General features: G+C 52.8%; 1 protein-coding gene across 1 annotated transcript in view; it reads left to right on the plus strand.

Moving 5' to 3' along the window:
• LOC142251136 (zinc finger FYVE domain-containing protein 1-like) overlaps positions 1–20,237 on the plus strand; it is a 95,259-nt gene that overhangs the window by 23,199 nt on the left and 51,823 nt on the right. Inside the window, exon 7 of the mRNA XM_075323660.1 lies at positions 16,401–16,518. Coding sequence (XP_075179775.1) covers positions 16,401–16,518 — 118 coding nt within the window. The remainder of the gene's footprint in view (positions 1–16,400; positions 16,519–20,237) is intronic.

A 20,237-nucleotide genomic window follows, 5' to 3' on the forward strand; every position in this document is an offset into this window, starting at 1 on the left:
ATAGTTGCAGTGGAAGATGGAGCTTCACTCAAGGATGCCACTGACAGACAGATGGAGCTCTGGTTGAAATCCATCTATGAAGCTATCGGCGCGTCTTTTGCTCCAGCATTCGCAGCCGTATGGGCACTCCAAGCTATCTCAGCTGGTCAGGCGCAAATCGACGCACTCACACGTACGTCTGTGCCGCAGGTGGCGTCTATAACCTCTCAAACGTCGGCATTTGCGTCCTACGCTATTAATGCTGTCCTGGACTCTGCGAGCCGTACGGCGGTTGCAGCCGACAATTCGGTGGCAATACGCAGGGCCTTGTGGCTGCGGGAATGGAAGGCAGATTCGGCTTCCAAAAAGTGCTTAACTGGATTGCCATTTTCTGGCGACCGTTTGTTTGGTGAGAGATTGGATGAAATCATCAAACAATCCAAGGGAAAGGAAACATCCTTACCCCAGGCCAAACCAAAAACACCCCAACAGAGGAGGGGACAGTCGAGGTTTCGGTCCTTCGGGGTGCGGGCAGGTCCCAATTCTCCTCGTCCAAAAGGCCTCAGAAGGATCAGAGGAATTCCGACGCATGGCGGTCTAAATCACGCCCTAAAAAGACCGCCGGAGGTGCCGCTACTAAGGCGGCTTCCTCATGACTTACGGCCTCCTCACACCGCATCCTCGGTCGGTGGCAGGCTCTCCCGCTTTTGCGACACCTGGCTGCCACAAGTAAAAGACCGTTGGGTGAGAGACATTTTGTCTCACGGTTACAGGATAGAGTTCAGCTTTCGTCCTCCGTCTCGATTCTTCAGAACATCTCCGCCTCCCGAGCGAGCCGAGGCTCTTCTGCAGGCGGTGGGCATTCTGAAGGCAGAAGGAGTGGTGGTCCCGGTTCCTCTTCAGCAACAGGGCCACGGTTTCTACTCCAACCTGTTTGTGGTTCCAAAGAAGGACGGGTCCTTCCGTCCTGTTTTGGACCTAAAACTGCTCAACAAACACGTAAGGACCAGGCGGTTCCGGATGGAATCCCTCCGCTCCGTCATCGCCTCAATGTCCCAAGGAGATTTCCTAGCATCGATCGATATCAAGGATGCTTATCTCCACGTACCAATTGCTCCAGAGCATCAGCGCTTCTTGCGCTTCGCCATAGGAGACGAACACCTTCAGTTCGCGGCACTGCCGTTCGGCCTGGCGACAGCCCCAAGGGTTTTCACCAAGGTCATGGCTACAGTAGTTGCGGTCCTCCCCTCTCAGGGTCACTCAGTGATACCTTACTTAGACGATCTGCTGGTCAAGGCACCCTCTCAAGAGGCATGCCAACACAGCCTCAACGTTACTCTGGAGATTCTCCAGAGTTTCGGGTGGATTATCAATTTTCCAAAGTCAAATCTGACACCGGTCCAATCGCTGACATATCTTGGCATGGAGTTTCATACTCTTCCAGCAATAGTGAAGCTTCCGCTGGACAAACAGCGTTCACTACAGACAGGGGTGCAATCTCTCCTTCAAGGTCGGTCACACCCCTTGAGGCGCCTCATGCACTTCCTGGGGAAGATGGCGGCAGCAATGGAAGCAGTCCCTTTCGCGCAGTTTCACCTGCGTCCAATTCAATGGGACATCCTACGCAAGTGGGACAGGATGCCGACGTCCCTAGACAGGAACGTTTCCCTCTCTCAGGCAACCAAAGCTTCCCTTCGGTGGTGGCTTCTTCCCACTTCATTATCGAAGGGGAAATCCTTCCTACCCCCATCCTGGGCGGTGGTCACGACGGACGCGAGTCTGTCAGGGTGGGGAGCAGTTTTTCTCCACCACAGGGCTCAGGGTACGTGGACTCAGCAAGAGTCCTCACTTCAGATCAATGTTCTGGAGATCAGGACAGTGTATCTTGCCCTAAAAGCGTTCCAGCAGTGGCTGGAAGGCAAGCAGATCCGAATTCAGTCGGACAACTCCACAGCGGTGGCTTACATCAACCACCAAGGAGGGACACGCAGTCGGCAAGCCTTCCAGGAAGTCCGGCGGATTCTGCTGTGGGTGGAAGGCACAGCATCCACCATATCCGCAGTTCACATCCCGGGCGTAGAAAACTGGGAAGCAGACTTTCTCAGTCGCCAGGGCATGGACGCAGGGGAATGGTCCATTCACCCGGACGTGTTTCAGGAGATCTGTTGCCGCTGGGGGATGCCGGACGTCGACCTAATGGCGTCACGGCACAACAACAAGGTCCCAACATTCATGGCTCGATCTCAAGATCACAGAGCTCTGGCGGCAGACGCCTTAGTTCAGGATTGGTCGCAGTTTCGGCTTCCTTATGTGTTCCTCCTCTGGCACTGTTGCCCAGAGTGTTACGCAAGATCAGGGCCGACTGCCGCCGCGTCATCCTCGTCGCTCCAGACTGGCCGAGGAGGTCGTGGTACCCGGATCTGTGGCATCTCACGGTCGGCCAACCGTGGGCACTGCCAGACCGACCAGATTTGCTGTCTCAAGGGCCGTTTTTCCATCTGAATTCTGCGTCCCTCAACCTGACTGTGTGGCCATTGAGTCCTGGATCCTAGCGTCTTCAGGATTATCTCAAGAGGTCATTGCCACTATGAGACAGGCTAGGAAACCTACGTCCGCCAAGATCTACATTTCTCGAACGGCGCCCCTGCGCCGCTCGGATGCACTCTTTGTCCTTGTCGCTGGTCAGCGTAAAGGGACACAAGCTTCCAAGTCAACCCTGGCTCGGTGGATCAAGGAACCAATTCTCGAAGCTTACCGTTCCTCGGGGCTTCCGGTTCCCTCAGGACTGAAGGCCCATTCTACCAGGGCCGTGGGAGCGTCCTGGGCCTTGCGACACCAGGCTACGGCTCAGCAGGTGTGTCAGGCAGCTACCTGGTCAAGCCTGCACACTTTCACGAAGCACTATCAGGTGCATACCTATGCTTCGGCAGATGCCAGCCTAGGTAGGCGAGTCCTTCAGGCGGCAGTTGCCCACCTGTAGGACGGAGCCGTTACGGCTCTATTAGGTATTATTTACCCACCCAGGGACTGCTTTTGGACGTCCCAATTGTCTGGGTCTCCCAATAAGGAGCGACAAAGAAGAAGGGAATTTTGTTTACTTACCGTAAATTCCTTTTCTTTTTCGCTCCTAATTGGGAGACCCAGACAGTGGGTGTATAGCTACTGCCCTCTGGAGGCCGCACAAAGAACTACACTTAAAAGTGTAAGGCCCCTCCCCTTCTGGCTATACACCCTCCCGTAGGAGTACAGATTCCTCAGTTTTAGCTTTGTGCGCAAGGAGGTCAGACACGCACGCATAGCTCCATTGTTTTTAGTCAGCAGCAGCTGCTGACTATATCGGATGGAAGAAAAGAGGACACATATAGTGTCCCCAGCATGCTCCCTTCTCACCCCACTGTATGTCGGAGGTGTTTGTAAGGTTGAGGTACCCATTGCGGGTACGGCGGCAGGAGCCCACATGCTGATTCCTTCCCCATCCCTTTTTACAGGGCTCTGGGTGAAGTGGGATTTACCGGTCTCCAGGCACTGAGACCGTGCTCCATCTACAGCCCCTGGAGAAGATGCTGGATGGAGCGGAGTACATCAGGGACATGGCCCTGCATCCTCAAGGTACTCTGTGTCCCCGTGCAGGCGCTCACACCGCAGCTTGCTGGGTGTTGTAGTGCGCCGGGGGACATCAGCGCTACGGCGCTTGTGCCAGGCCTCATTCAGCTTCGCTGAAGCAGGCACACTAGCGGGAAACGGTCGCGCCGGCCGCTGGGACTGCGGCGCGGCTGGCACTTGTGGTGCGCCGGGGACTTCAGCGCGGCCCGCGCTTTTACGGCGGCCGCGCTGATAACTCGAGTCCCCGGCTTTTGCGGCCTGCTTCCGTTCGTTCCCGCCCCCGGACCTGCCAGTCAGGAGAGGGGCGGGACGCTGGCCACGTCTAGAACGGTCATGCCGGCCGCTGGGACTGCGGCGCGGCTGACACTTGTGGTGCGCCGGGGACTTCAGCGCGGCCCGCGCTTTTACGGCGGCCGCGCTGATAACTCGAGTCCCCGGCTTTTGCGGCCTGCTTCCGTTCGTTCCCGCCCCCAGACCTGCCAGTCAGGAGAGGGGCGGGACGCTGGCCAGGGCATCAGCGCTGAGGGCTGGAGTCGTTTTTACATACTCCAGCCCTCACATTCGGCACAGAGGGGACACTGTTCCCGCACTTTTGTTTGGGAACTCCCACGGACCGCCCCTCTCCACAGACGCCGGCAGCCATTCCTGCTGACACGCTGAGCTGCAGAGGGGAGCCGGGGAGACCCAGACAGGGAATCTGCAGCCTCTTACCCGCTATTCAGCGGGCGGTAAGCCCCCTCTTGTGCCAGTATTATTCTTAGTATTTTGTTTATACAAATACTTTGTATTGCATAGCGCTGGGCGCCCTTTGGCTATAGACTCTCTCACATTGCAGAGAGCCAGCAACATGTCGTCCGTAAAACGCAAGGGTGCCAAGGCACAGACATTATATGCTTCCTGCACCGCTTGTGGGACTTTTCTACCAGCAGGCTCCACGGACCCCCATTGTGTGCAGTGCTCGGCCCCTGCGGCGCTTGCACAGTCGGGACCTCTGCTGGACGTGACCCAGGGTGTACCACCTGTGAATGCTGTCCAGGTGACAGGAACTGAGTTTGCAGCTTTTGCTGACAGAATGTCTCTCACTATGTCACAAATTCTTGACACATTGCGAGCTAGGCCTGTACTTCAGGCCACGGACACTGTGCAATCATTGCCCCCTGGTCCCCCTCAGCTCCAAGCTCCGGGACGGGCATATACACCTCAGGGTGAAGACTCTGACTCGGACGATGGCCCCGGGCAGCCTAAGCGGGCTCGCTATGACGGGCCTTCACATTCATCTCAATGGTCAGAATCCCAGCGAGATGAATCTATGGGTGATGAGGCGGACGTAACTGATCAGGATTCTGATCCTGGGACCGCTCTCAATCTAGATACACCAGATGGTGACGCCATAGTTAATGATCTTATATTTAACATCAATAAGATGTTAAATATTTCCCCACCAGCTCCTCTTGTGGAGGAGTCAGCTTCGCAGCACGAGAGAATCCATTTCAGATACCCTAAGCGTACTTTAAGCACTTTTCTGGACCACGCTGACTTTAGAGACGCAATCCAGAAACCCCACGCTTATCCTGAAAGGCGTTTTCCTAAACGGCTTAAAGATACACGCTATCCTTTTCCCCCTGAGGTGGTCAAGGGTTGGACCCAGTGTCCAAAAGTGGATCCTCCAATTTCCAGGCTTGCAGCTAGATCCTTGGTTGCAGTTGAAGATGGAGCGGCACTTAAAGATGCCACTGACAGGCAGATGGAGCTCTGGCTGAAATCCATCTATGAAGCGATTGGAGCGTCATTAGCGCCTTCTTTTGCGGCCGTATGGGCACTCCAAGCTATCTCAGCCGGGCTTGCGCGAGTTGACTCCGTCACACGTGCATGCGCCCCGCAGGTAGCACCATTGACCTCGCAAATGGCGGCATTCGCGTCGTACGCGATTAATGCTGTTCTTGACGCTACAAGCCGCACGGCAGTGGCGTCAGCCAACTCCGTTGTTTTGCGTAGGGCCCTGTGGTTGAGACATTGGAAAGCAGATTCTCATTCCAAGAAGTGCTTAACCAATTTGCCTTTTTCTCGTGACCGATTGTTTGGAGAGCGTTTGGATGAAATCATCAAACACTCCAAGGGTAAGGACTCATCCTTACCGCAACACAGACAAAACAAACCCCAACAAAGGAAGGGTCAGTCTGGTTATCGGTCCTTTCGAGGACCGGGCAGGTCCCAATTCGCATCGTCAAAAAAGACTCAAAAGGACCAGAGACGCTCAGATTCTTGGAGGTCTCAGTCACGCCCAAAAAGGGCAGCCGGAGGAACCGTTGCCAAAACGGCGTCCTCCTGACTTGCGGTCTCCGATTCCCACACCCGCGGTCGGTGGGAGGCTTTCCCACTTTGGCGACATCTGGCTGTCACACGTCAAAGACCGTTGGGTGAGGGATATTCTGTCTCACGGGTACAGGATAGAGTTCAGTTCTCGTCCGCCAACTCGTTTCTTCAGAACTTCTCCACCACCAGACCGAGCCGATGCTCTGTTGCAGGCGGTGGCCGCTCTAAAGGCGGAAGGAGTGGTGACCTCCGTCCCGCTTCAGGAACAAGGTCACGGTTTTTACTCCAATCTGTTTGTGGTCCCAAAAAAGGACGGATCGTATCGGCCCGTCCTGGATCTAAAGTTGCTCAACAGACACGTAAAAGTCAGGAGGTTCCGGATGGAATCCCTACGCTCCGTCATAGCCTCAATGTCTCAAGGAGATTTTCTAGCATCAATAGATATCAAGGATGCGTATCTCCACGTGCCGATCGCACCAGAGCATCAGCGTTTCCTACGCTTCGTCATACACGACGAACACCTACAGTTCGTAGCGTTACCTTTCGGTCTGGCAACAGCCCCCCGGGTCTTCACCAAGGTCATGGCAGCAGTAGTAGCTGTTCTGCACTCGCAGGGTCACTCGGTCATCCCGTATCTAGACGACCTGCTTATAAAGGCACCCTCTCAAGAGGCATGCCAACACAGTCTGAAGGTGGCACTAGACACTCTCCAGAGTTTCGGGTGGATTATCAACTTTACAAAGTCTCATCTAACCCCGACCCAATCTCTGACTTATCTTGGCATGGAGTTTCATACTCTATCAGCGATAGTGAAGCTTCCACTGGACAAGCAGTGCTCGCTGCGGACTGGAGTGCAATCTCTCCTTCAGAGCCAGTCGCACTCACTGAGGCGCCTCATGCATTTCCTAGGAAAGATGGTAGCAGCAATGGAGGCAGTCCCGTTCGCGCAGTTTCATCTGCGCCCTCTACAATGGGACATTCTACGCCAATGGGACGGGAAATCGACGTCCCTCGACAGGACTGTCTCCCTCTCTCAGACTGCCAAGGACTCTCTCCGTTGGTGGCTTCTCCCCAACTCATTGTCACAGGGAAAGTCGTTCCTTCCCCCGTCCTGGGCAGTGGTCACGACGGATGCGAGCCTATCAGGGTGGGGAGCGGTGTATCTCCACCACAGGGCTCAGGGGATGTGGACTCTGGAAGAGTCCACCCTGCAGATCAATGTTCTGGAAATCAGAGCAATCTATCTTGCCCTGCGAGCCTTCCAACAATGGCTGGAAGGCAAGCAGATTCGGATTCAGTCGGACAATTCTACGGCGGTGGCTTACATCAACCACCAAGGGGGAACACGCAGTCGCCAAGCTTTTCAAGAAGTCCAACGGATTTTGACGTGGGTGGAAAGCAGAGCGTCCACCATATCCGCAGTTCACATCCCAGGCGTGGAAAACTGGGAAGCAGACTTTCTCAGTCGCCAGGGCATGGACGCAGGAGAATGGTCACTTCACCCGGACGTGTTTCAGCAGATCTGTTGCCGCTGGGGGACGCCGGACGTCGATCTGATGGCGTCACGGCACAACAACAAGGTCCCAGTTTTCATGGCACGGTCTCACGATCACCGAGCACTGGCGGCAGACGCCTTGGTTCAGGATTGGTCGCAATTCCGACTCCCCTATGTGTTCCCACCTCTAGCATTGTTACCCAGAGTTCTCCGGAAAATCAGGTCCGACTGCCATCGAGTCATACTCGTCGCTCCAGATTGGCCAAGAAGGTCGTGGTACCCGGATCTGTGGCATCTCACGGTAGGCCAACCGTGGACACTACCAGACCGTCCAGATTTGCTGTCTCAAGGGCCGTTTTTCCATCTGAATTCTGCGGCCCTGAACCTGACTGTGTGGCCATTGAGTCCTGGATCCTAGCGGCCTCAGGTTTATCTCAGGAGGTTGTTGCCACAATGAGACAGGCTAGAAAACCATCCTCAGCTAAGATCTATCACAGAACGTGGAAGATATTCTTAGCGTGGTGCTTGGCTCAAGGGTTTTCTCCCTGGCCATTTGCATTGCCAATTTTTCTTTCCTTCCTGCAGTCTGGGTTGGAAAAAGGTTTGTCGCTTAGCTCTCTTAAGGGTCAAGTCTCCGCGCTATCCGTATTCTTTCAGAAGCGCTTGGCACAGCTTTCTAAAGTACGCACGTTTCTCCAAGGAGTTTGTCATATCGTTCCTCCTTACAGACGGCCATTGGAACCCTGGGATCTGAACAAGGTTCTCATTGCTCTCCAGAAGCCGCCTTTCGAGCCTTTGAAAGAGGTTCCCCTTTCTTTGTCGCTCCATTGGGAGACCCAGACAATTGGGTGTATAGCTATTGCCTCTGGAGGCCACACAAAGTATTACACTTAAAAGTGTAAGGCCCCTCCCCTTCTGGCTATACACCCCCAGTGGGATCACTGGCTCACCAGTTTTGTGCTTTGTGCGAAGGAGGCAACACATCCACGCATAGCTCCACTTTTTAGTCAGCAGCAGCTGCTGACTATGTCGGATGGAAGAAAAGAGGACACATATAGTGTCCCCAGCATGCTCCCTTCTCACCCCACTGTATGTCGGAGGTGTTTGTAAGGTTGAGGTACCCATTGCGGGTACGGCGGCAGGAGCCCACATGCTGATTCCTTCCCCATCCCTTTTTACAGGGCTCTGGGTGAAGTGGGATTTACCGGTCTCCAGGCACTGAGACCGTGCTCCATCTACAGCCCCTGGAGAAGATGCTGGATGGAGCGGAGTACATCAGGGACATGGCCCTGCTTCCTCAAGGTACTCTGTGTCCCCGTGCATTTGGCGCTCACACCGCAGCATGCTGGGTGTTGTAGTGCGCCGGGGGACATCAGCGCTGCGGCGCCTGTGCCATGGCCTCATTCAGCTTTGCTGAAGCAGGCTCACTTATGGGAATTGGTCGCGCCGGCCGCTGGGACTGCGGCGCGGCTGGCACTTGTAGTGCGCCGGGGACTTCAGCGCGGCCTGCGCTTTTACGGTGGCCGCGCTGATAACTAGAGTCCCCGGCTTTTGCGGCCTGCTTCCGTTCGTTCCCGCCCCCAGACCTGCCAGTCAGGAGAGGGGCGGGACGCTGGCCACTTCCAGGAATCGGTCGCGCCGGCCGCTGGCAGCGGCGCGGCTGGCACTTGTGGTGCGCCGGGGACTTCAGCGCGGCCCGCGCTTTTACGGCGGCCGCGCTGATAACTAGAGTCCCCGGCTTTTGCGGCCTGCTTCCGTTCGTTCCCGCCCCCAGACCTGCCAGTCAGGAGAGGGGCGGGACGCTGGCCACTTCTATGAATCGGTCGCGCCGGCCGCTGGAACTGCGGCGCGGCTGGCACTTGTGGTGCGCCGGGGACTTCAGCGCGGCCCGCGCTTTTACGGCGGCCGCGCTGTTAACTCGAGTCCCCGGCTTCTGGGCCTAGTCTCCCTTCGTTACCGCCCACAGCCCTGACAGTCAGGGTAGGGGCGTGACGCTGCATAGAGCAGAGCTGAGAGCTGGAGTATGTTTTGCATACTCCACCCCTCTCACTGTGTGCACTGTGAATCCGGATTCCCGCACTTTCTCAGGCACGCCCACGGCTTCCTTCTCTACAAGGACACCGGCAGCCATTAGTGTCAGTTTCTGTACGATACAGAGACAAGTGTGGAAGACCCTGGCATTCTGATAGTCACACAATCGCTGTAACAGGCGTTAAGCAGCACCTGTGGTGCTAACCCCACTAGTGCAGAAGTGCACTTATAGATATGCTTGTACTATATACATTGCACTGTTTGGTCGCACGTTGTATATACCCTCCTGGATTATGCGGAGGAGTTATCAGCATATTCTCTGTGTAAAACAAAGGTGCAGAACCACATGTTTTTCTATACAGCTGGTACAGCATGTACGGCTATACGGCCGGCAGGTACATAGACTCCCATTGTATGCACTAATGGCCAGGGGATGAGGACGGTGTCTGCAGTATTTACTGACAGTTTTTCTGAGACTATGGCTATGATACTAGAAGCCTAGCAGTCCGGACATGTCTCTCACAATATGGGCACTGTTGAATCATTGATCCATGGCCCCCCTCAGTGTGAATAACTAACAGCTCCGGGAATGTCACACGCATCCCAGAGTCACGGCTCTGCACGGACGTCAGTCCCAGACAGCCTAAGTGGGCTCGCTATGAGCGGCCTCGGTTTCATCAGGGTCCTAACAGAAGGACTCGCTGTGTAATGAGGCGGAAGTAGCGGCTCAGGATTCTGATCCTGAGACCGCTCTCAATCTGGATACACCTGATTGTGACGCCATAGTAAATAATCTTATAGCGTCCATCTATAGAATGTGGGTTATTTCTCACAGCTCCTCCAGTGGAGGAGTCAGCTTCACGTATTTTTCTGGACCACTCTGCTTTCAGAGAGGCAGTCCAGGAACACCACGCTTATCCAGATATGCGCTTCTCCAAACGGCTTAGGATACACGTTATCCCTGTCCCCTGACTTGGTCAAGGACTGGACCCAATGTCCCGAGCGGCATCCTCCGATCTCCAGGCTTGTAGCTAGATCCATAGTTGCAGTGGGAGATGGAACTGCAAACTCAAAGATGCCACTGACAGACAGATGGATCTCTGGTCGAAAGCCATCTATGAGGCTATCGGCGCACCGTTGGCTCCGGCATTCTCTCCCTTGGGGCACTCCAAGCTATTTCAGCTTGTCTTACACAGATTGACACGGTTACACGTACATCTGTGCCGCAGGTGGCATCCTTAACCTCTCAAATGTCTGCATTTGTTTCTTACGCGATTCAGGTTGTCCTGGACTCTGCGAACCGTGCGGCGGTAGCCTCCGCTACTCCGTGTTTTTAAGCAGAGCCTGGTCTGCTCGTTAAGTGAATGGAAGGCAGATTCTGCTTCCAAAAAAGGTTGCCTAACCAGTTGCCTTTTTCTGCTGACCGACTGTTTGGTGAGCGTTGGATGTAACCATCAAACAGTCCAGGGGTAAGGATTCATCCTTTCCTCAGCCCGGACACAACAAACCCCAACAGAGCAAGAGGCAGTCGGGGTTTTCGGCCTTTTCGAGGCTCGGGCAGGTCCCATTTTTCCTCGTCCAATGTGGACTCAAAAGGATCAGAGGAGCTAAGATTCTTAGCGGGCTCAGTCTCGCCCAAAAAAGCGACAGTCTGAAAACCCGCTTCCAAGGCGGCTTCCTCATGACTTGTGGCCTCGGTCGGTAGCAGGCTCTCCCGCCTTGGCGATATTTAGCTGCCATAGGTCAATGACCATGGAGTGTGAGACATTCTGTCTCACGGGTACAGGATAGAGCTCACTTCTCGTCCTCCAACTCGATTCTTCAGAATTTCTCCACCTCCCGGCCGGGCCGCTGCTCTTCTGCAAACAGGGTGCACTCTATAGGCAGAAAGAGTGATGACCCCCGTTCCTCTTCAGGAACAAGGTCACGGTTTTTACCCCAAATTCTTTGCGGTACCTATAACAACGGGCCGTTCCGTCCCGTTCTGGATCTAAAAATGCTCAGCAAGCTCGTGGACACCAGGCGGTTCCGGATGGAATCCCTCCGCCATGTCATCGCCTCAAGGTCCCAAGGATATTTCCTAGCATCATTAGGCATCAAGGATGCTTATCCACACGTGCCGATTGATCCAGAGCACTAGCGTTTCTACGCTTCGTTATAGGAGACGAACACCCTCTGTTCGTAGCTCTACCTTCCGGCTAGCGACAGTCCAACTGGTCTTCGCCAAGGTCAGGGCAGCAGTAGTCACAGTCCTGCACTCTCAGGGTCACTCTGTGGTCCCGTATTTAGACGATCTACTTGTCAAGGCACTCTCTTAGGAAACATGCCAACACTGCCCGAACGTTGCGCTGGAGACTCTCTAGAGTTTTGGGTGGATCATCAACTTTTTAAAGTCAGATCCGACCCCGACCCTATCGATAACATATCTAGGCATAGAGTTTCTTACTCTCTCAGCGATAGTGAAGCTGCCGCTAGACAAACAGCATTCACTACGGGCTGCAAGCTCTTCTTTAAGAACCAGTCGCACACATTGAGACGCCTCATGCACTTCCTACGTAAGATGGTAGCAATGGAGGCAGTTCCTTTCGCGCAGTTTTACTGCGTCCACTACAATGGGACATTCTCCGCCAATGGGACGAGGAGTCGACGTCCCTCAACAGAGTCGTCGTTCTTTCTCAGGCGGCCAAGGAATCTCTACGGTGGTGGCTTCTTCTCACCTCTTGGTCAAAAAGAAGGTCCTTCCTATCCCCGTCCTGGGCGATAGTTACGACAGACGCGAGTCTATCAGGGTGGGGAGCAGTTTTTCTCCACTACAGCGCTCAGGGTACGTGGACTCAGCAAGAGTCCACTCTTCAGATCAATGTTCTTGAACACAGAGCAGTGTATCTTGCCCTACAATCCTTCCAACAGCGGCTGGAAAGCAAGCATATCCGACTTCAGTCGGACAGCTCCACAGCGGTGGCATACATCAACCACCAAGGAAGAACGCGCAACCGGCAAGCCTTCCAGGAAGTCCGGCAGGTTCTGATGTGGGTGGAAGACACGGCATCCACCATATCCACAATTCACATCCCAAGTGTGGAAACTAGGAAGCTGACTTCCTAAGTCGCTGAGGTGTGGCCGAAAGAGTATGGTCTCCTCACCCGGACGGGTTTCAGGAGATCTGGCGCCGCTGACAGAGGCCGGACGTCGATCTAATGGCGTCACGGCACAACAACAATGTGCCAGCTTCATGGCACGGTTTCACGATCATCGAGCTCTGGCGGCAAACGCCTTAGTTCAGCATTGGTCGCAGTTCCAGCTACCTTAGGTGCCACCTCTGGCATTGTTGCCTAGAGTACTGCGCTAGATCAAGACCGACTGCGGCCGCGCCATCCTCGTCGCTACAAATTGGCCGAGGATGTTGTGGTACTCGGTTCTGTGGTGCCTCACGGTAGGCTAACCGGGGGCACTACCAGACCAATCAGACTGGCTGTCTCAAGGGCCATTCTTCCATTTGAATTCTACGGCCCTCAACCGGATGGTGTGGCATTGAGTCCTGGAACCTAGTGTCGTCAGGATTACCTCAGGACGTGGTTGCCACCATGAGACAGGCTAGCATACCAACGTCCGCCAAGATTGACCACAGGACGTGGAAGATGTTCTTATCTCGGTGCTCGGCGCAGGGTGTTTCTCCCTGGCCGGTTGCATCGTCTATGTTTCCTTCCTTCCTGCAATCTAGGTAGGAAAATGGGTTGTCGCTCAGTTCCCTTTAGGGACAAGTCTCAGCGCTATCTGTATTTTTTCAGAAACGACGACTTCCTCAGGTACGCACGTTCCTACGGGGAGTTTGTCTTCTCAGCACTCCGTACAAGCGGCCGTTAGAGCCCTGAGATCTGAACAAGGTTCTAATTGCTCTCCAGATGCCGCCTTTCGAGCCTTTGAAGGATGTCTCCCTTCCCGTTTTTCACGGGAAGTGGCCTTCTAGTAACGGTCTCGTCTCTTAGGAGAGTTTCCGAGCTAGCAACGCTCTCATACAAACTCCCTTCCTGGTCCTTCACCAGGACAGGGTAGTTCTGCGTCCGGTTCCGGAATTTCTCCCTAAGGTGGTATCCCATTTTCATATCAATCAGGATATCACCTCACCTTCTTTGTGTCCTCGTCCAGTCCATCAATTTCAGAAAGATTTGCATCTGTTGGTTCTGGTGAGAGCACTCAGGTTCTACTTCCCGCATGGCGCTCCTGCGCCACCCGGATGCACTCTTTGTCCTTGTCGCTGGTCGGCGTAAACAGTCGCAAGCTTCCAGATCCACCCTTGCTCGGGGGCTCGAGGAACCAATTCTTGAAACCTACAGTTCTACTGGGCTTCTGGTTCTCTCAAGGCCGAAGGCCCATTCTACCAGAGCCGTGGGTGCATCCTGGGCATTACGGCACCAGGCTACGGCTCAGCAGGTGTGTCAGGCACCCACCTGGTCGAGTCTACTTACTTTTACCAAGCATTATCAGATGCATACCTACGCTTCGGCAGACGCCAGCCTAGGTAGATAAGTCATTCAGGCGGCGGTTGGCCACCTGTAGGAGAGGGCCGTTTGACGGCCCTATCATGAGGTATTCTTTTACCCACCCAGGGATTGCTTTTGGACATCCCAATTGTCTGGGTCTCCCAATGGAGCGACAAAGAAGAAGGGAATTTTGTTTACTTACCGTAAATTCCTTTTCTTCTAGCTCCAATTGGGAGACCCAGCACCCGCCCTGTTTTCTCGGGGTTTTTCTGTTTTTTCGGGTACACATGTTGTTCATGTGGTATGGTTCAGTTCTCCGATGTTTCCTCGGATTGAATTGGTCTTTAAACCAGTTATTGGCTTTCCTCCTTCTTGCTTTGGCACTAAAACTGGTGAGCCAGTGATCCCACTGGGGGTGTATAGCCAGAAGGGGAGGGGCCTTACACTTTTAAGTGTAATACTTTGTGTGGCCTCCAGAGGCAATAGCTATACACCCAATTGTCTGGGTCTCCCAATTGGAGCTAGAAGAAAAGGAATTTACGGTAAGTAAACAAAATTCCCTTCTTCTCGGCTTTCACAAAAGGTAGTTTTTCTTGTGGCGGTCACGTCTCTTCGAAGAGTGTCCGAGCTAGCGGCGTTATCTTGCAAATCTCCCTTCCTGGTGTTTCACCAAGACAAGGTAGTACTGCGTCCAATTCCAGAGTTTTCTCCCAAGGTGGTTTCTTCCTTTCATCTCAATCAGGATATCACCTTACCATCTTTGTGTCCGCATCCAGTTCACCAATTTGAAAAGGGTTTACATCTGTTGGACCTGGTGAGAGCACTCAGGATTTACATTTCTCGCACGGCGGCTCTACGCCGTTCGGATGCGCTCTTTGTCCTAGTCGCTGGTCAGCATAAGGGATCGCAAGCTTCCAAATCCACCCTGGCGCGGTGGATCAAGGAACCAATTCTTCACACATACCGTTCTGCTGGGCTTCCGATTCCATCTGGACTGAAGGCCCATTCTACCAGAGCCGTGGGTGCGTCCTGGGCATTACGGCATCAGGCTACGGCTCAGCAAGTGTGCCAGGCGGCTACCTGGTCGAGTCTGCACACGTTTACCAAACACTATCAAGTGCATACCTACGCTTCGGCAGATGCCAGCCTAGGTAGACAGGTCCTTCAGGCGGCGGTGGCCCACCTGTAGGAAGAGGCTGTCTGACAGCCCGTTCATGTGGTATCTTTTTACCCACCCAGGGACTGCTTTTGGACGTCCCACTGTCTGGGTCTCCCAATTAGGAGCAAAAAAGAAGAAGGGAATTTTGTTTACTTACCGTAAATTCCTTTTCTTCTAGCTCCAATTGGGAGACCCAGCACCCGCCCTATTTGTTCTTAGGGTTTCGTTTTTTCGGGTGCACATGTTGTTCATGTTGTTTCTTAAGTTCTCCGATCGTGTTATCGGATTGAATTTGTTTTTGAAACTGTTATTGGCTTTCCTCCTTCTTGCTTTGGTACTAAAACTGAGGAATCTGTACTCCTACGGGAGGGTGTATAGCCAGAAGGGGAGGGGCCTTACACTTTTAAGTGTAGTTCTTTGTGCGGCCTCCAGAGGGCAGTAGCTATACACCCACTGTCTGGGTCTCCCAATTGGAGCTAGAAGAAAAGGAATTTACGGTAAGTAAACAAAATTCCCTTCTTCTTCTAGCTCCAATTGGGAGACCCAGCACCCGCCCCTGTTTTTGTATAACACATGTTGTTCATGTTAAATGGTTTCAGTTCTCCGATATTCCTTCGGATTGAATTTACTTTAAACCAGTTTATAATTTTTTCCTCCTTCGGGCTTTTGCACCAAAACTGATGAGCCCGTAGCAGTACGGGGGGTGTATAGGCTGAAGGGGAGGGGCTTTACACTTTTAGTGTAATACTTTGTGTGGCCTCCGGAGGCATAAGCTATACACCCAATTGTCTGGGTCTCCCAATTGGAGCTAGAAGAAAAGGAATTTACGGTAAGTAAACAAAATTCCCTTCTTTCGCAGTCACCGGAGGCTCCGGTGCCGCGATTACGCCATGACGGAAAGATCCGTCCTTGGTCGTTAAGGCCCAGGGCACCATGACGGATCTTTCCGTCCATGGTCGTGAAGGGGTTAAGTTTGGTCCGTATTATTGGCAAAATAAACCGATTTTTCCCATGTTTGCCATTTTTAAGGCTTTGTCCTGTAATTTCACCCCACCTCTATATAGTGTCACAATAACACTCCCTTTAGAGGACACATAATAATGCCATACAAATAATGCCGCCATACATTGCCAAATATTACCAGTAGATTTTAGCTTCTCTGTGGCAGGGAGGAGGGTACTCTTACTAAAGGCTCAGTCTGCATTACCCAACATCCATCACTATTCTGCCTTATTGTTAAATTACGACCATAAAATTTGGCACAAACACTTTAAATCATTTTAAGTAGATGAAATGCTTAGAAATCGATGTCTGTTTTTACAATGATTGTCATTCTCAGGTATGTTCTCGAATGCCGAGTGTGTGGGATCATTTATCGCAGTCGGCAGTATTGGTATGGAAATCGAGAGCCGGATGGATCAGTTGTTCGACAGGAGGTCCGCCACGTCTGGTCTGAGGTGCTGCCAATATATTGGTTATTTCATATGCCTATAACGGGGGGAAAAAAGGCGTTGTTCACATAGGTTATGATTGTACTAGTTCTGATCACTGATGTTCAATATTGACAGCGGCATTTAAATGGTTAAAGGTTCTGTTGCACAAGTGTGACAGGTGCTTATGGATTAAAGTGGCACCTGGGAGTTTACTGAATGCACCTGTCACCGCCATCTTTGTACTCCCAGCAAGCCCAGCTGGGCTTCAAAGGAGAGTGTCTTTCATTTTCACTACATATTGCAATGTTGAGATTTTGCAGCATCTAGTACAAACGATTCAAGTCCCATAGGGGGTAATCCAACACGCACAAAAATGAACAAATATTTGAAAAACACTTTTTAAAAGTATTTTCATAAATGTTTGAATCATCGTCATTTTTCCCAATACAAAAATGAAGATGTTTAAAAAAAAATTTGATATTGTCACATCTGCACAAATCCAATGAACCTGTAGAACACAGTAAAAAAAAAAATTATGTATATAGATCTAATTTTTTTTTTTTTAACTGTGTACTACGGTTCATCAGATTAGTAGTAAAAAAAATATATATATTTCTAATACGATGAACTCGTAGAATAAGCACAGTAAAAAATAAATTTATTATTTTATTATAAATTTTTTATTAAATTTTTATTTTATTAAATTTATTTATTAAATTTAAACAAATTAAAACTACATTGTGTGCAGAATTATTAAGCAAGTTGTATTTTAGCGGATTTTTTTATTATTGATCAACAACTATGTTCTCAATCAACCCAAAAGACTCATAAATATCAAAGCTTAATATTTTTGGAAGTTGGAGTGTTGTTTTTTTTTAGATTTGGCTATCTTAGGAGGATTTCTGTTTGTGCAGGTAACTATTACTGGGCAGAATTATTAGGCAACTTAATAAAAAACAAATCTTTTCCCATCTCACTTGTTTATTTTCCCCAGGTAAACCAATAGAACTGCACAAAATTTAGAAATAGACATTTCTGACAAGCAAAAACAACCCCCCCCCACAAATTAGTGACCAATATAGCCCCCTTTCTTTATGATGACACTCAGCAGCCGACCATCCATATATTCTGTCAGTTGCTTGATCTGTTTATGATCAACATTGCGTGCAGCAGCCACCACAGCCTCCAGACACTGTTCCCAGAGGTGTACTGTTTTCCCTCCCTGTAGACCTCACACTTTGAGGGACCACAGGTTCTCTATGGGGTTCAGATCAGGTGAATAAGGGGGCCATGCCATTATTTTTTCATCTGTTAGACCTTTACTGGCCAGCCACGCTGTGGAGTAGTTGGATGCATGTGATGGAGCATTGTCCTGCATGAAAATCATGTTTTCTCTGTCGTTTCATTGGGGGACACAGGACCATGGGTTATGCTGCTGTCACTAGGAGGCTGACACTAAGTAAACAGAAAAAGTTAGCTCCTCCCCAGCAGTATAACCCCTGAGCCGGAGGCGGGCTCAATCAGTTTTTTGCTTAGTGTCGTAGGAGGCTGATGTGGGCCGACTAGGCCCCCTTCAGCCACTTGATTTTTGCGTTATTTTTTTCATTTTTTCTCGGCGACGCTCGTCGCTCTCATCTGTGGTAATTTTCTTTTTCTGCAGGTATCTTTTCTCTACCTCAGCTCTCGCAGCCCGTGTGGGTACCACTCCCCTGGGTCGCAGAGGCTTGAGTCGTCGGGCCCTCTCCCCCGTCCAATTCCACGGTACCACTCCCCGGTTGGCACGCGGGGCTGAACTTTCCTGGGCACCCCTATTCACCCTGCGGTACCACCCCAAAGGGTCGCAAGGGGCATACAGCAGGGACTGGACCTCCGCAGCGCATCTGGATTTTTTGGATGGGGCCCGCAACGCTGCTACATTTAGGGGCTTCCACCCCAATGGCGTCCAACTCCCCGCCTTCTTCAGCCTGCTTCCTGGTGCCCGCAGCCATTCCTTCGCTGAGCGGAGCACACAGGAGCATGTGCAGAGTCTCAGCCTGCACACTGGACAGCACGCCGCGGATCAGGTAGGACCCCTACCTTCTCCCCCCTCGGACGGCTGCAGAAATTTAGGCCCCGGTCTGGGCCTACTCGCCGGACTCCCCCCGCTGCGTCCATGGAGCTCCCTGCCGACTGCGGGCGGCCCCGCATCGCTGCTGCGCCGCCGCCGCTTGCGGCCGGGTCCGCCGGCGCTGCCCCTGTACCTTTGACAGCTTCAAACGCCGCCGCTCCTGAGGTCGGGTCCGCCGGCGCTGCTTCTGCCCGCAACGACACCGCGGCTCGGCCACTGTCCTCGGGCCCCCAGGCCGCCTACCGCACAGCGCGCCGAGGATACCGGCGCTACCTCTGCCCGCGACGGTACCTCCGCTTAGGCCCCGTCCTCGGCGTGCCCAGGCCGCATCCAGCACAGCGCGCCGAGGATCCTCTCCGCCGCCGCCTGCGGTCGGGTCCCCCGGCGCTACCTCTGCCCGTGACGGTACCTCTGCGTAGGCCCGGTCCTCGGCGTGCCCAGGCCGCACAGCGCGCCGAGGATCCTCTCCGCCGCCGCCTGCGGCCGGGTCCGCCGGCGCGGCCTCTGCCCGCCCCGGCACCTTAAAAATTTAGCCCCCGGCTTCGGCCCTGTCCTCGGCGTCCCCAGGCCCGCCTCCCGCACGGCGCTATTGGACGCCGGCCTCTCCGTTCCCGCCCTCCGCCGTGCTCCAGGCATCACTTGGGGGGTGGGGGATATTTTTTTCCCGCTCACAGCGTCCATTTTAAATAAAGAAAGAAAAAAAAAAAAAAAAAAGAGAATGGGAGTTTATTCCAGACTACTAGTCTGGGTTTACTGAGGCCGCAGCATCACCTTCTTTTTCCGGGGGAGAAAATAAAACACACTTTTCTTTAGTGTATATTTTTTATTTTAGGTCGATTTTTATTAAAAATTTTACATACATGAGTTTTTACACCTTAACCCTTACAGTACTTTTCGGGCACTTGTTTTTGCTTCACCCTTTTTTTTTTTATATCGCGCTCCCAGTTCGAGATTTTAGTTTAGTCCACCTCCGGCGGGTTAATGCCCTGTCTCAGGCCATAGATCCCCTCGCCGCCGTCCCTCGGCTTCGCGCGCATGCGCTGCGTCTCCGGCCAATACTCGGTTTTACCTTCCATAGGTCTAGCGCAATCCCCTCGGGAAGGTGAGTCTCGTACCAGGGACCTTCCCTATGCTAGAAGCGGACCCGACAGGTCTCGTCTTTTGTGGCCCCCTGTTTTCCACCTTATTCCCCAGGTCCAGACTGCCTTTTCTCCGGCAGTCTTCCGACCTCTCGGGTGATGGCCCAGGCTTTCCACCTCTGCTGGACTCCGGGCAGGACCTGGATGTTTTGGCGCATGACTAAAGGCCCGCTGGAATTGGTGAGTCAGGCCGTAAGGCTACGGACAGCCCTCTTATCTACATGCACGCAGGTCCCCCTTAACTCATTTGGAGCGGACCCTTGATGTGCTCAGACGACATCCAGAGCTCGCTGAGTTACCGCGTGCTCACAGTCAACTGCCAGACACGACTTTTGTCAGCGGTAAGTCTTGTCATCGTCTTTATTCCCTTCTCCAAAAAGGGGTCTCGGTGAGAATGGGCATGCCACACTGGAGTCGCTGAGTGATCACAGACAACAACCAGACACGGCGTTTACCTGCGGTAAGTCGTGTTATTGTCATTATCATTCCCCCAGAGG

This window comes from Anomaloglossus baeobatrachus, chromosome 9 (genome assembly GCF_048569485.1).
Source record: "Anomaloglossus baeobatrachus isolate aAnoBae1 chromosome 9, aAnoBae1.hap1, whole genome shotgun sequence".
NCBI lineage: Eukaryota > Metazoa > Chordata > Amphibia > Anura > Aromobatidae > Anomaloglossus > Anomaloglossus baeobatrachus.